The sequence below is a fragment of the Tenrec ecaudatus genome, chromosome 8, assembly GCF_050624435.1.
Source record: "Tenrec ecaudatus isolate mTenEca1 chromosome 8, mTenEca1.hap1, whole genome shotgun sequence".
NCBI lineage: Eukaryota > Metazoa > Chordata > Mammalia > Afrosoricida > Tenrecidae > Tenrec > Tenrec ecaudatus.
Window position 1 is genome coordinate 59202279 of NC_134537.1, and position 17061 is coordinate 59219339.

The following is a 17061-nucleotide window of genomic DNA, read 5'->3' on the forward strand; positions in this document are numbered from 1 at the left end:
TGAAGGTATGTGTCCTAGAACAGTATGGAGAAGAAATCAGAAGGTGCCAGACTATCCAAAATAATTCTATCTGGGGTTTTAAAGGCTTGTCTTAAAACAGGTAGCCATCTAAGTGAGGCAACAGCTACATCCACATGGAAGAAGCAACCCAGCCTGTGTGACTCAAGGATTGTAAATAAATCCAAGAAGGGAATTGTATTAGAGTTTAAGTCCTCATCACCTGGTTTGCAGATGTCTATGACTATCAGTAAAATTCCAAACTCAATTTTTATCTTCCCCACATGAGTTAAGCCTCTGGTGAATCTCCCCTGGCCATCGACTAAGGATATGAAAGCCTTGCTATCAGACAGTGCATTGGAAACGGTTAAAATCCATCTTACCACAGGGGCTCTCCCTTTGGGCCATTTGAAATTGTTCTCATGATTTACATCCTGTTTTCTCTGAAATTGATGTTTCTCTGTTTTATTGTTGTTATTGTATCATTTCCTTTTTTGAGATCCAGAATAAATAAAACTGGATTAATAGCTTCTTTAGGGTTATGGCAGGGCAGGCTAGTGGGCAATTGGTAGCTAATAATAAGGACGAGAAAGAAGAAAATGTTCTAAAATTGATTGTGATAACTACATAACTTTAATATGTTCAAATCATTGATTTGTATGATGTGATATATATGTTAATGGCTTAATTTTAATTTAAAGATTATTTTAAAAATGTTTATCACTGCACATTAGAATAATCAATCATTTAAGATAAAAAGGGAGCATTTAGTCAAAGTCCTAATTCAGAGGGCTAGTAAAGGAGGAAGGAGCTCAGGTAGTAGAGTCATGCACGGGGCTGGGATTCATATGGTCGGCTGTTTGAAACCACAACCAACTCCCCAGGAAAAGGACTGAACTTTCTACTCCCTTAAATTGTTACGGTCTCCAAAATCCACAGTGGTCACCATGCATCAGTATTGACTTCATGGCAGTGTGTTTGGTTTGGAGTTGGCAAAGGAATAGGAATAAGAGACACGGGGAGGAAGTAGAATAAGTGACGGTACATTGTAGAGACTTCAATGAATGAATTGATTCAGAATGTGTAAAATATGCTTAATAAAAACTATGAGATAGTCTGTAAACCTCCACCCAATTCATAATAACAGGTTAAAAAAAGTCCTCACAGCTAGACCAATGAAAATGATCATGATAGATGGAAAAACATTTGAAATTGTTAAAGATTTCATTTTATTTGAATCCACAATCAAAGTTGTGGCAAGAGTAGTGAGAAAATCAAATGGACATTGCATTTGGGAAACCCACTGTAAAGAGCTCTTTATATTGTTTCTAAAATATATACACTTTGTGTAACTTTAAATGCTAAGGTGGATGAGACCCAACTTATAGTATTCTCAATAACATTATATGAACGTGAAACCTGACCAATGAATAAGTAGGATCAAAAAGAACTGATGAATTTGATGCATCAACATACTATGAAAACCCAGAAGAACAAACAAATCTCTCTTAGAAAAACTACAGCCCGAATGCTCCAGAAAAAAGAGTGTGGTGAGATTTCATCTTATACTTTGGGCATGTTATCAGGAGGGACCATTCTCTGGAGAAGGGCATCGTGTTTAGAAAAGATCAACAAAGACCAGGAGGCCTCAATCAAGATAGATTGATACAATGGTTTCAACAATGGGCTGAAAGAGAGCAATTTTTATGAGCTTGGTGCAGGACTTGCACGTATCTTGTGTTATACATAGGTTCCGTTTTAATAGGTACCTACTTAATGGCACCTAAGCAGCTTTGGTAACGCAGTGGAAATTCCTTCAGCTACTCCTCAAGAGAAACATGGGCCTTTCTACTCTTGTTAAGGGCTCCAGACTTGGAGGCTCACCGCGATATTTCTATTGTCTTCTAGGGTCACGATGGTTGACATCACCTCGATGGCAGTGAGGTGGTTTAGTTTTCTTAAAGGCAGTGAGATGAAATAAGAAGAAATTTTGATTCTTGATTTGGAATTGCATTTTTACTTAGATGATGTCTTAATCTTTATATTAGTAGGAATTAAATTAATGCAGATATGATTAGGATATGAGGGGGTACCCCTGACCCCCCAAAATGTAATTTTTTTCAAAGCTATGTATTCAAAATTTTTTTTAACAAAACCACCTTATCCCCTTCAAAATACTCTTAATATATTTGTCAAATCTGTGATTACATTTTTGGAAACATTTTTCAAACTCTTCTGTTTGGATGGTGGATAGCACCTCCCTCATTTTTTGCTTCACCTCTTTTACATCATCAAATCGCTGTCTTTTCATGTCCTTTTTCATTCATGGAAACAAAAAGAAATAACACAGTGAGTGGTCATCTGAGTAAGATTTGTGGGGCAGGGGAGGCTTGCCATTTTTTGCCCAAAACTGGTGCACTGAGATGTCTGTGTGAGCTGGTGCATTATCTTGGTAGCAAAATTAGTCCCCCGTCTGAAACAAATCGGGTCTTTTGTGTTGCACACTGTTATGCAATCTTCAGAATGTTTACACCTGGTGGAATGAACTCCAAATGCACTATCTCCCTCACATAAAAAAAAATGAGCATCGTCTTGATCTTTGATTTTTGGACTGGGGGGCAAGGATCCATTACGTCATTTTATCTCGTGATGACTGCTTCTATGAGCATTGATTGTGAAGCCAACCAAGACAACATCCTTGACAACTTTGAGGTGATGATGGCGTTTTCCACTTGCTTAATTGATATTCACTTTCGGAGTCATAAGAATAGCACCATTAATCTTCAAGAACAAGTGCATGAATTTTGTTGACATTTTCATCTGTTCGGGAAGTTGATGGATGTACAGAACAAGGTTTAGCACCAATAAACATTTCACCGTTTTTGAAATGAAAAAAAAAATCACTCATACACTTGAGCTCTCCCCAGAGCATTGTCATTGTAAACTGTGTTCAACATCATTTCTGCAACATTTTTCCTAAGCAGGAAACAAAATTTCACAGCTGTACACTGTTGTCCACCACAAAAAATGAGGTTCAAGTGAAACTGCTTTTACAAAAGAATTCACTGTGACCAGAGAGAACCTTCCCAGGTGATCAGGTAATGCCACTGGGTGCACTAACTCAGGGTTGTTGTTTTTTCCATTTGTGAGGGGTTAACCCTTCACATATCAGCCAATTTTTAAAAAATCACCAATAGTCTCTTAACAGCAAACAGAAGCCAAGTCCATTTTCCTCAGACCAATTCTGACTTATAGAGGCCTATATGTTTCTGACACTCTTAAGCTTTACGGGAGCACACAGTACCATTGTTCTCTCTTGGATCATATAGCAGGTTTGCTTGAACTGCTGACCATGTGATCGACAGCCTAATGTTTATCCCAAAGGGCTAGTTATATATAATTATGATTATCTGTTTAAGATCTACTATTTTTAAGGTCAACATTATGTTGATGCTACCTAAATTTCCATGTTAATTCTAAATGTTATTTGTTTCAACCCAACAATTATTTTTATGAACTCCTAAGCAGACATTGTTTTGGAAAAAATTGATTTATAGGTCTAGCTGAATTAAAAGTATATTCTATAAATAAAACAGCATTTTAATAAACATAACCATAAAACTGACAAAAGTATATACTATTGATGTGCCAGTGAAAGACTATGTGTTATTTCATTTGGACAGGAATTATAATTGGAAAAGTAATAATATCTGACATTTCACAGAAACATATTGAAAGAATGTCAAATGGACATTGAATTTAAGCTTGAGTGGATAGACAAACAAAAGTTGTTTACTCACAAAAAATTTAGAAGGGAGAAGAGTCTATGTATTTCAGTTATGTAATCCAATTATTTACTTTAAGTAAAAATTTTAAAAATACATCTTTAATTTTTTTTCACCATACCTTTCTGTATGGGATTCTTTGCAGATCAGAGAAACCAAATTGTTTTATTTTCTATGTTTACTTCCAATCACAGTCTTCATTTTTCCTTCAATTCTAGACTTACTCTGGGACTCTAACAATCATGCTTGTCTCAGTAATCTTATATGTCTCATTGACACGCTCAGAATCCCTTCCTACTACTTTTAAACAAACTCTTCTACAAGTATGATCCAAAAATAATTAGGTTTGCCAAGATATCGCAAAGTCCCATAGATACTAGTTTCATGAAGTGAAGGAGTAAGTTGAATGATTATCTTATGGAATCATATTTATATTTCATATTGTAAACTACTTTTATGAATGTTAATTTTGTTTACAAAATGTGAGTCTGTTGTATTCCATTGCTTAACCTGAAAAGGGAGAAAATAATTGATATATAGCTTAATTTGTGGAAATTAGCCTTTTAGAGTGCAAAACAAAAAATAATTAGCAGACATGTTAAAGGCAGAAGTGAAAAGAGTAATTTAAATTTCTAATAAATGTAGTCTACTTATTTATTGAATAGACAAAGTTAAAAATGTATCCCCATAGGAGATATTATTGTTCACTAAGTCAGCAAAATAAAGGCCATTACTTTTAATTAACTCAAAACATTAAAAACCATTTTACTCTGTAACTTAGTTGGTGATTACAACTACATTACAGTCAACTCTATTACTAAGCCATACATCTAATCTTCAATCTGCCTATATTCATTCATACAGAATACTTACACTGCTCTTGACATCTTTAAGCTTCGGAAGAATGTCTAATCCAAAGCCATCTGCTTGTCCCCTGGTCTTATTTCCACCGTTCATGTAATTGCCAAAGGCCAGAACCAAACCCAGAACCTTCATCACCCCTGGACCATTTTTTAATGTCTGTAAGAGAGTATAAAGAGTAGTCTTTGTAACAAGTACTCATATTATGCTAATATTCATAGGTTACACTAAACGTTGTCACTGTTAACTCCAAAGTAGTCACACATCAACAAGCACTCAGGTGTTCTTTTTGAACCTGAGCAATGTCAATCTACTTCCATCCCTGCGATGTGATTATAAAAAGAAAAGAGTAATACAAGGATAAACTGAGAGGTATGAAACAAAATAATTGCTCTTCTCTTAATTTTAGGATACACATTGTTGGAAGTTACAGAAAACCGAACCAAAAGAGCAAACTCAGTTTCATTGAGTCAATACTGACTCCTAGTGACTCCACGGACAGCAGGTAGAAACTGTAAGTCTTTTGGTAGCAGATCGACTCATATTACTTCCAAGAAATGCTTAGTGGATTCAAATTGATGACCTTGTTGTTAGCAACCCACTACAACAAGGCTCCTAGAAAAGCAAAAGGTACTCCTAAAGTTTCATTTCCAAAATTAAATTTCCCAGAAAAAGTTCACTCACTTCTAAAAATCTAAGTTGAACTTGAACTTGTATTTCACTTCCTGTGAAAAATTGAGTCTTTAATAATATCGGTTCACTTTTCAAATTGATTTACCATACCAGAGGAAATGATAATAATGATTTTTGACAATTTGTTTAAATTTTAATATTGCAGGTTTATACTATTTATTTTTAGCACTTCCTAAATTATTTGATTGTGATAAGTATGAAAAATGTACTGAATGGCCTTTCAAAAAAATGTACTGAATGACTTTTCAAAAAAATGTAAATAAAGTATGTTCCTATTGCTTTCCTGTGGAAATGCAGCTTAGCCTTGGCATTGGGGCAGACTTTGCAGAGGCTGAGACACACATGCCACACCTTTGTGATGCTTTCCGACAAACTCCCACACAAATCTGAGTATTCGTTTTAATCTTGGAGCACCTCCATAGCATGTTCCATTTCATAGGAAAACTAACCTTCTAATTCAGTAAATCTTTAGAGTAAGTAAGAGAAAACATTCTGAAATCTGAACATGGCTAAACAGAATTAACTATGAGAAATGAAGCTTCTGCTTATATAGACCAGGACCCACCTCACACAATTTCTGTAGTAATTCTAGTTTGCGATGGATGGAAGAAATGCTTTCTGAAAATGTTGATTGGAATAGGATGCAAAAGACACGCTCTGAGAAGTTGGGAATAAGTGACAGCTCATAGAGGAACCTAAGGAAACAAAGCCAAGTTTAGAGGAAACAAAGCCAAGTTTAGAGGAAACATATAATTCATACAAATAGATGTCTATATTCATATGACCGCTCTGCACTTCTTTTGCACCTTCTTCGCCACTCCCCCCACCACCCCCAAAATGGTCAAACAAACAGCTCACTGCCATCAAGTGCATTCTGAGTCCCAGTGACTTTCCAGGACAGAGCTGAACTGGCCCTTTTGCTTTCTGAAGCTGTCTATCTTCACAGGGCAGAGCCTCAGCTTTCTCCTGAAAAGTAACTGGTGAGTTTCAAATGCTAACTTGGCAATTAGCAGTCTACTACACTGCCTGGCTTCTTTTATCATGTGTTGGATCCAACTTTCCAACTTGAAGGCACCCAAAAGTGACTTGTTGAGATTTCGTATGGTATCTGTGTGAGTCTGGGTAGACAAGAGAAACAAATCCATCGAAACTCATATGTGAATGAGAAAGAGGTTTATATACAAAAGCAGTTGAATACTGAGGAAGCATATATCTTTCATCTGTAATTTCCAAACACAAAATCCCACTGGATCCAAGGTGACCTTTAAGGGTACTTACTGCTCCGGTTTATCCAGAGACTTGGTAGTTTCCTTGTCTTTGGACGATCGGCCATGCTTCTCAATCTTTTCCAGCTCATCTGACTGTGCTCTCTGAAAAAACAAAAGCCAAATAATTTTTTTTAATCTGACCAATAGAATCCCTTAGATAATAATAATCTTAATTAAGTAAAACTATATATATTAATATTTCTCAGCATCTGCTTCTGATGAAATTTGACTTAATTCAGAAGGAATTTTAAAGTATAAGTAGGCTTAATGCAATAAATCATCTCCAAATCTTCAAAATAATATTATCGACTATTAATTATCTGTAGAATATTTACTCATTCAAGAATGCTTTTAAAAATTACATTTTCCTTTCCAGTTATTTTGGCTGTTTATAGTACTCTACGTAATGCAACAATTTCTTTTCAAATGATACTTATTTAGAAATCAATAAATTTAAATTTGGAAATGATTTGATACTACAACTTTTATAACATCTGTAAAGAAAACAAGCATGTATCTAGAGTCATCAGTGTTACTTGTGTCTTAAGGAAAAGTACAATTTAATTATTAAATATGGGCAGGGAGTACAAAGTTTCAGTCACTCAGTTGGATTTTCTTTTCAATTAAATAATGACTATATACTAATTATTTTCCAAACTGTCTTCCTTTACCCTTTGAAATGTCACAGAAAACTTTCATTATTCTAAATGTGATTCATATGGGATAGATATCTTCTGAATTTTTCCCCAAAATAGGTTTTAGAGACTTCAAAGATCATTTGTCGTTCATCGTTGGAGATTATTCACATAACTTTTATTTGCAATCTTGCCTTTATTTTAAAAGTCACAAAGATGTTTCAAAGAAACTCAGAAGGTACATTTTCGACATAAATTAAAGAAAGTGACTCAACTACCATAGCTTGGCTTTGAGTTCAATCCTTAGAATTAAAATCCTTCAACATTTTTATCTGTTTAACAGAAAAGAAACTAGCCAAGAACTTTTGTGGAAGGTACAACTGGAAAGCTTGCTAGAGAATCTATAAATACTATCTAAACAAGCAATGTTCTATTTTGAATTCACTGATAATTTTGAAATGCCTTTTATAGTTAATGTGATTAAATCAGAAATAATTGATACTTCAAAAGATGATTCTTTTAATAAAAGAAACTTCCTTGACAGTACTTAACAGTAAGATACCAATTGATATTGCCATATCAGAAATTAAAGTTTAAAAATATGTTTCCAATTCACTTAAAAAAGGCAAAAGATCAATATAACCCAAAGAGAAATTAAAGTATGTGAATTACCTTAAATAATAAAATCCCATTACATTTTAATATAAATAATATATTCATGGAAATCAATTAAAATTAGTACAGTGAATTCTTTTACATGTTTTCAACTCTTTTAAATGTTTTACTATTAGATTCTTATATTTGTTTTGCATTCAGTCTGTGGTAATCATTGTTCTGGCTGACATACAGGTTGGTAAGAGAATTCAGTCTCATACAGGTATGTAATTATACAAGGGTAAGCACTAATAATTTAACAGATTTTCATGTAAAATTTTTTTGCTAGTATTTGTCTCACATATATGGAGGGCTCCTCCAAAAAGTTGGAATTTTCAGAGTATACTGGTTATTCTTGGTGAGCTTCTACCACCACCTCTGAAACAAGCAAACAAACAAAACCCAAACTCTTCTTAAGGGATGCCAACTCATAATAACCCTACAGAACAGGGTAGAAGTGTCCCATGAGTTTCTAAGACTGGGACTCTTATGGGAGTAGAAAATTCCACATCTTTTGACCCTTTGAGTTGTTATAGTGAATTATGGAACTGGAGGAATTAGTAAGGACCTCTACATCTGTACCTAGCGAGTCAGAAGTGAAGGTAATATAGGTTCCCCAGAGCCTGTAGCTGGAGTCTAAAGGAGGGATAGTCTTGTGAAAGTCTGTACCCTGAACATATGAAGTTTTGTGCAACTCCAGGTAGTACAGGTTATTTGTCCTTTTTCAGGTAAATAAGGATTTTTTTCTTTGATACTGTGGTAGTTACATACTCTGGTGTCAATTTGGGAATTAAGAGGATTAAGAGTGAAGGGGTAGAGTCAACTCTGTCAATCAGGCCGTAGCCAATAAGGCTTCTGTGTGGGCATGGCCTTCCCCTAAGGATTCTGGGAATCCTGGATTTTCCTCCTTGGGGGCAGGAGAGACTTTCTCTCTCGGCTCACTCACTGGAAGACATTGCAGCTGACAAGACACTAGTACCCTGAGCTGGAGAAGCCACCAGACATCTGAAGCCAGAGAAGACATGTATAGACCCCTGCCAGCACTGAGATGCTTACACCACCACTGGATCCAAAGAATTTCGACCTACTGGCCTGTGGTCACCCTGCATCCGGCATCATTGCATGAGTTTAGTGAATCTGAAGAGGACTTTATAAATTGGTATCAAACATATGGACTAATATCGGACTTAAGGACTTGGACTAGACTGGACTGGAATGTTTCTTCAGTATTCAACTACTTTTGTATATAAACCTCTTTCTCATTCATATGTGAGGGTCTGTGGATTTGTTTCTCTTGTCTACCCAGACTAACACAGATACTATACTAAATCTCAACAAGTCATTTTTAGGTGCCTTCAAGTTGGACCCAACACACAGCAACATGACGCGCACCAGAATCACACACTGCCAGTACCTCTGTGCCATCCTCACAATGATTCCTTTGCCTGAGCCCATTGTTGCAACTACTGCGTCACTCTATCTGCTCACGGCCTTCCCTCATCATTATTATTGCCCCTCTACTTTACCAAGTCTGATGTCCTTCGCCAGGAACCAGTTTCTCCTGACAACAAATCCAAAATATGCAAGATGACATCTCACCATTCTCTCCTTCAATGAGCAATCTGGCCATATTTATTCCAAGACAAATCGGTTTGTCTTTTTAATTGTTAATGACACCTTTGATATTCTTTGTCAGCACTACAATTCAAAGGATCAATTCTTCTTTGGTCTTCCTTATTTAATGTCCAACTTTCACATGCATATGAGGTAATTTAATATATCATGTCTTGGGTCAAGTCCCACTTAGTCTTTAACACAACTTCCTTGCTTTTTCAACAGTCTATAGGTGTCCTGTGCAGCAAATTTACCTAATACAGTGCATCTTTGGACAGCAAATGTTGTTGGCTGATACTCAGCAAAATTTTTATTGCATTGATATTATTAACATTTTTCTATAATTGGAACATTCCAATTATATTATTGGATCACCTTTCTTTGAAATACATACAAATATGGATCTCTTCTACTCATTTAGCCAAGTAGCTATCTTACAATATCCTTGGAATAGATGAGTTAGTGCTCCCAATGCTTCATCAGCTTGCTTAAACTTTTAATTGGTACCCCATCAATTCCTGGAGCCTTGTTTTCTGCCAAGAAGCACCCCCATGACATGGGCATACTGGAAGCCAGGTGTTGAATGAAGGCAGTCACTTCTCTATGAGAATACTACCAAAAGGATAAACACCAAGCCAAGGCAGGTTCTCAGATAATCTCTGAAGCCAAGCTCTCAAGCAATCAGGTAATGTGCCTGTCTAATTCTCATGGTCCATAGATCAGCTCCTGTGGTAGCTGGAAGACTTTATGTCAACTTGAATATGTATCAAAGCGTAATAGGGGAATTTAATCTGTCAATCAGACCACAGCCTAATAAACCCTTTGTGGGCGGTTGGCCTTCTAAGGAAGAAACTGGGGAACCTCATTTTCTCTGCCTCTTCACCTTCCTGCAAGCGAGGGCTCGGTTTGCCTCCAGGGGCAGCCCAGAGAGCTGTCGGTGCCCTGCCATAATTCCACTGATGTTCGATCCAAATAACTGCAATCACCAGCCTGTGAGATTTCTGCTTCCCACTTCACCTTTCTATGTTTCCAGGAAAGAGTCTGAAGAGGGACTTATGGACTAGTTTCAGACTTATCGACTTGAGCTAGAGTGGGCTGGGATGCCTTCTTAATATATAATTACTTATTATAAAGCTGTTTCTAATACATATAGCAATGTCACTGGTTTTTTTCTAGGCAACCAGACCTAAGATACCCCTTCATTTGAATCTTAACCTTTTGACGGGGGAAGTCTCACCCCAGCTGTGGTCAGTTTCTCATGTTGGGAGAGATATATAAACCAACCAGTTACTGAAATAGAATATTATTTGGTGGTTACTTGAAATTAACAGGTACTCCTAGACAGATGACTAATGAACAACAATGGAAACTCAAGTCCAGAGTTGAGGGTGTGGAGATATATTTGTGTTGGAGGTGATTTTACTTCTACTGGCGTATAAACCAAGTAGAGCAATCTACCACTAAGAAACATGTTTAATATTACTTATATAGACACCCAAGGGGATAATATTCCCTGTATTATACTCCTATTTGGACGCTTTTGACCTACTTTCTACCCAGTCTTTGGTTATTTAAGCCATTTGCTATGGACAACCAAGTCTTTCGACTCAGTCCTTTTGAGCTGCATAACATCTTTCACAGGGCACAACAAAAGTCTCTGATTTGAAAATCACACTAATCAAATTGGACTTTATTTTAAATTCACCAATAGCAGATTAAAGGAACTAAAACCTTCTCTTGACTGAAAGCTGAAATGTCCTAATGTGAGAAGAAGCAGAGGACTTCTATCCCAAGATTCGTATGTCATCATCTTTGAGTTGAGGCTGCCCAATGAATGCTGCTGGGAAGGCCATATATACTTTTTATGGCATGTTTTCATCTAGCAAGCATGGTTCTGCCTTTTTGAGTGAGCATTATTAAAATTTTACCCTATCTATAATCCTCATTGTTTACATAAATAGTGCCCAGTCATTTGAGGTTTTTACTATCATTAGAATTCTTAATGATTAGAATTCTTTGACTAAGAATGCAATGTCATTCCTCTTGATTATAACATTCCCAGAATAGTAAACCATATGATTTTCTGATTCAAAATGGTCAATACAAGTCCATTCAGATAAATAATGCCTCAAACATGGACTTTTGAGTTCCATTTCATTTTTTACAACTTCTAATTATCTTAGACTCATATTTAATGCATTCCAATGCTGATTATTCATTGATGTTTGCAGATTTTTCTTTTTGAGTCATATCCCATCAGCAAATGAAGGTCCCATAGCAAATTACGGCTAGCCTTGAGAAGGATGGGAACACTACTTTGTGTTTATGTGGAACCAGTACACAGATCGAGAGACGGTTGTGCCATGGTTCAAAATCAGCTAAATTTATATCAGGGTTGTATCCTATCACCATACTTATTCAATCTGTGTGCTAAGCAAAGCATCAGAGAGAGTTTATTACATGAAAAAGACTGGAGCAACAAGGGTCAAGGAAGTCTTCCTAACAACCTTCAATATGCAGATGACATAACCTTGCATGCTGAAAATGAGGACTTGAAGCAGTTGCTGATTCATCAAGGACTGCAGTCTTTAGAATAGATTACAACTCAATATAAGTAAGACCCAAATCCTCACAACTTAAACAGTAAATTACAGCATGATAAATGGAGAAAAGGTTGAAGTTGTCAATGATGGTTATTTGCTTGGCTCCACAATCAATTTTCATGGATGCAAGAGTTCAATCAAGAGATCAAAGGATGCATTGCCATAGGTAAATCTGCTGCAATAAACATCTTTAAAGTGTTGAAAAGTAAGGATTAAAGTGTGCCTGAGCCAATCCACTGTAGTTTCAATTGCTTAATATGCAAGTAAAAGGTGGACATTGAATAAGGAAGATCAGAGGAGAATCAATGCACTTGCATTTTGGTGCATATGAAGAAGCCTGAAAGTGCCGTGGACTGCCAAACAACAAGTAAATCCATCTTGGAAGCAGTACAGTGAGAATATTCCTTACAGGCAAGGATGGTGAGACTTTGCCATACATAATTTGGACATATTGTCAGGAGAGACTGGTTTTTTGAGAAGGACATCATGGTTGGTGAATGAGATGGGCAGAGAAAAAGAGAAAGGCCTCCTCTCATAAATGGACTGATTCAGTGGCTTCAATTCTAGTCTTAATCAAAAGCACAATCAGCAGGATGGCACAGAACCAGGCAGCATTTCCTTCTTTTTGTTTAGGGGGTCGCTATGAGTCAGAACTGAGCACAATTGCCCTAAAAATATTAATATAGTCACTATATGCCCATTTGAATTATTTATAATAATTCCCCAATAAAAAGATAATGAGACTGCTAAAGTGGGATAGAGAGATATACAAATCATAGCTAAGTGAATGGATTTTGAGCTTTCACTTAATCGTAGTCCTAACCTAAGAACTTGTTCTTATGACATGGCTCTGCTCGGTACTTGCCCTCATGAAAATCTCACTGAAGATATGAGTGCTAAATGAAGTGTGATAAAGAAATCAAATGGTGTTCAGCTATGAGAAAGAATAGTCTATGGGATCTCAAAGACTTAACGCAAGCAAACAGGTAAGTAAGGTGTCAACTAAGTGTACACAGAAGCACATGAGCCCATGTGATCCAAGGATTATAAATAATAAAATCAAAGACCATAGGAAGGAAAGGTACTGGAGCTTAAATTCTGAGCACTCGGTTTTCTGAAGGCTATAGATCATGGTAAAAGACCAAAAATCCATTTGTAGTGTTCCCATTTGGATTAAGTCTCTGGTGAATCACCTCTGGCCATTTATTTGGGATATGAATAGACTTGCTACTAGATAGTATGTGGTAGTTATACAATTTCCTGTCAACTTGATAAATAAAAATGAAGGGGTAGAATCTAGCCTGTCACTCAGATCACAACCTGACCCCTCCTTGTGGGGGTGGCCATCTCATGGGGATTTTGGGAATTCTCTCTCTTCCTCCCTGGAGGCGGAACACACACTCTCACTGGCACACATTCCTGTTTACAGGCCGCATGGAGCCACGGTGATGGCAGCCACAGTCCTGGAGCTGCGTCTACTGCCATTGGACCCACAGGACTTTCCCCCCATTGGCCTGTGATCTTCCTGCATACGGTGTCATTGCATGTGTTGCGTGAGTCCAAAGCGAATTTATGGACTAGTATCAGACATATAGTCCATATTGGCCTTATGGACTTGATCGGGACTGGACTGGGGTATTTTGTCAATATATAATTGCTATTTTATATAAACCTCTCTTTTATACATATATGTCTCTCAATTAGTTTCTCTAGTCAACCAGGACTAATACATAAAATATATTAGAAAATGGACTAATGCAGATGTAGTTACAACAAAATTTAACATCTTATCATTTGTTCTCCAATTTCTGTTTTCTTCTCCATTGAGGCTTTTCTGTTTTATTACTTTATTGTTGTTGTTTTTTGGGTCCGTCTTATTTTGTTTTCACAAAAATAGTGAAAAGAAAAGTCAGAGACAATGCAAAATGTTGACATTAACACATAAGAGACTAAGTTGTAAAATTTATAGAACACTTCAACATCTCAAAAAGAAAAAAGACAGTACAATTAAACTATGGGCAAAGGATCTGAACAGATGCTTCACCAAAGAAGATATTCAGGTAGTGTATATATATTTATGGAGAAATGTTCATGAATATTAATCATTAAACAAACTCACTGGTATCAAGTTGATTGTGAGTCATACTAACCCTACAGGCAGAGTAGAACTATCAATAACACACTGAGATATCATCTCACACCAACATGAACAGCACATTTCTCAGTAAAAGGCTTGTGAGAGTGCAGAGAAATAACACTAACACAGCACTAGTGTAACTGCAATACAACCACGATAAAGCTTGTGAACAGCTATCTAACGCGCAACCATGGGTCTCTCCCTTTGGGTTTCCTAATGCCCAGCTTTACAACACATTTCATTATAATACTTTGTCTTCTTGTGCCACCCTTTATAAGCTCCTGTTCAGGTTCTCTTATTTCATTTCTTTCAGTTTTTCTGCACTTTGTTCAAGAGTAAGATTCAGTCTTCTTTGACACATATTTGGTCCATTATTTTCTTTCTTGTCTTTTGTCCTGGAAGTCACCTCACAACTCAGCTTGTCTTTTGCAATTCGTGTTCAATACATCAAACCCATTCCTGGGAGGACTAAATTCAGCCAAGATGTACTCAGAGCATATTTTGAAGCCCTTCATTTTCATCTTGAATTTGTATATGAATCATTGAGGGTCTGTTGTCAGTCTTTGATGGTATTGACTTCCCCATCATCCTTTCCCACAGATATACTCAATTTTATTTCTGTCTCTTCTTATATATTCTGCAATTCAATTATTAATGAATGTTTGCAGCCATTTCTTTGCATTTTGAGTCATGTCACACATGAAAAAGTAATCCATGAACGCTTTATTCCATCAAATTAAGGATGATTTTACTTGAGTAGGCAGCTCTTCCTGGTTGTATTTTCAATACCTTCAAGTCTGAGAAGCTTGCCTTTTAACACTATATCAGACAATGGGCTGCTGCTATTAAAAAGGTTTTCACTGTTAACTGTCCAGATTTTCTTAAGAAATATTTTTATTCAGAAAAAAAAAGTGTTTTGTGACTATGGAGAGAGTGTGAGTGCTCATCCGATCTCAGTCCTGCCCCATGTGATTTTAGCATCAGTACAAGGTGAATAATCAAGATCCAAATATATAAAAATGGTATATATATATGATAGAAGTGAAATATATATATATATATATATATATATATATATATATATATATATATATATATATATATATATATATATATGATAGAGGTTCAAAAATAGTGGGGAGTAAAAGCAAAAGGGTACACAAAACCATTACTGGGAACACTGCAGGTGGAAGGCCATTTAATAAAATGAATGTGGGGCTCTACTAGTGACCTTGATGAGAAGATTCATGATTTACTCCCTGTCCAGCAACAATGCATCCCAGATCACAGAACTTTGTCAACCCCATGTATCAGCTCAGTCACATCATCATCATCACAAAAGACCTATCTTTGCCAATCAGAACTCTAACATCAGATAGCATATTCCCAATGATTTTTCCAGGCACACTCCAGTATCTTAGGACCTTATAGTCCACAGTAGCCACTTTCAGAAAGGTCACACCCACCATGAGGCTGTCAGTGTAAAGCTATCAGGGTTGCCACACTGCTCCTTTGACAACTCTCAGTGTTGTTGTTGGGGCCATGGACAACTGAACTAGAGCAGCCTCGGGCTTGTGGGTAGAAGAAGTAAAGAGCTTGGGGCACATGCTTCCATATGAAAATGCTTCTCTGCACCCATTATATTATTATTATTTTTAAGTAGATCACTAAGACCTTCTTCCCAGGCTGTTTTGGTCCAGAATCTCTGCTGAAAATTGTCCATCACATGTGATGGCATTTGAAATATTGGTGGCACAGCTCCCAGCAACATAGCAACACACAAGCCACCACAGTCTGACAACTTTTGACTTGTGGGTCAATCCAGAAAAATTAAGAATAACCATATGTTTCATTCTAGAACAATAAAATTTTAAGTAGATATATGAAAGGCATACAGAACACTCTGCAGGAGAAACATGAGGCTTTCTATTTCCATAAAGAATTATGATCTTAGAAATTGAGTTGCTATGAGTGAGAATCAAATCTATGGCAGTGGGTTTATTTTGTTTCATTTTTTGAGACCCTAACTCCACATTACATGTACACAAAACATTTTGATGACCTTAATATATGCAGATTTTTTAAGGAGAGAAAGATGGGGAAATAGGATGTCCACATAACAAGCACAAAGGTCTCTTCAGCGACCACCAGAGAGGTGAGACTAAAAGGGATTTCCTACACTTCCTGGCAAGGAGAACATCAACCAAAGTTTCTTAAAAGGGAGAGCAGCAACATTTCAATTTTGGGACTTTTTTCTATTATAATGCTTTTATTATGTTTTTCTAGTTCTTTCCCACGTCCTCCGCTGGTGCGCCCTACCTTCCTGAGAATACAGGAATTCCCCAGACAAAAACAGACAGGCTTGTAGGTTTTACCTTTTTCCCCTGATGGCACATTTGCATTTCCATTACAACAGAGGGCCAGAAGGTACACCAAGGCCACACCTCAGCCTTTTTCTCTCCTCTTCTCCGCACAGGACACCTTTTTTTCCTTATTCTCTTAGTTTTCTTCCTTTCTTATCTTCTTGCCCTCTCTTTTCCTCCCTTCTCTCTTTTCGCTTTTCTTCTATAATTGCACTTCTTATAAATAAACAAACAAACAAATAAAATCTGGTCTGGATATTTGCTTATACTTTTCTCTTGTCGCACCTATTTTCTTTCTGGTATTTTTTCCCTCGTGACATATATTTCCATGAAACCATATATTGCTCCTCTTAAAATACATATTCCCATTAATTTTACAAATTTACGGGAATTAAAGTCTTAAAAAAACACAACCCCCAAGTATATTGAAGAAAGCACATACCAAGTGTTC

The 17061-nt window shown here is 36.6% G+C and overlaps 1 protein-coding gene across 1 annotated transcript in view; it reads right to left on the reverse strand.

Annotated features, from left to right (window-relative positions):
• Positions 1-17061, reverse strand: part of FMN2 (formin 2) — a 368626-nt gene that overhangs the window by 83967 nt on the left and 267598 nt on the right. The window contains exons 7-9 of the mRNA XM_075555679.1: positions 6615-6706; positions 5902-6031; positions 4656-4802 (exon numbers count right to left, since the gene is read on the reverse strand). Coding sequence (XP_075411794.1) covers positions 4656-4802; positions 5902-6031; positions 6615-6706 — 369 coding nt within the window. The remainder of the gene's footprint in view (positions 1-4655; positions 4803-5901; positions 6032-6614; positions 6707-17061) is intronic.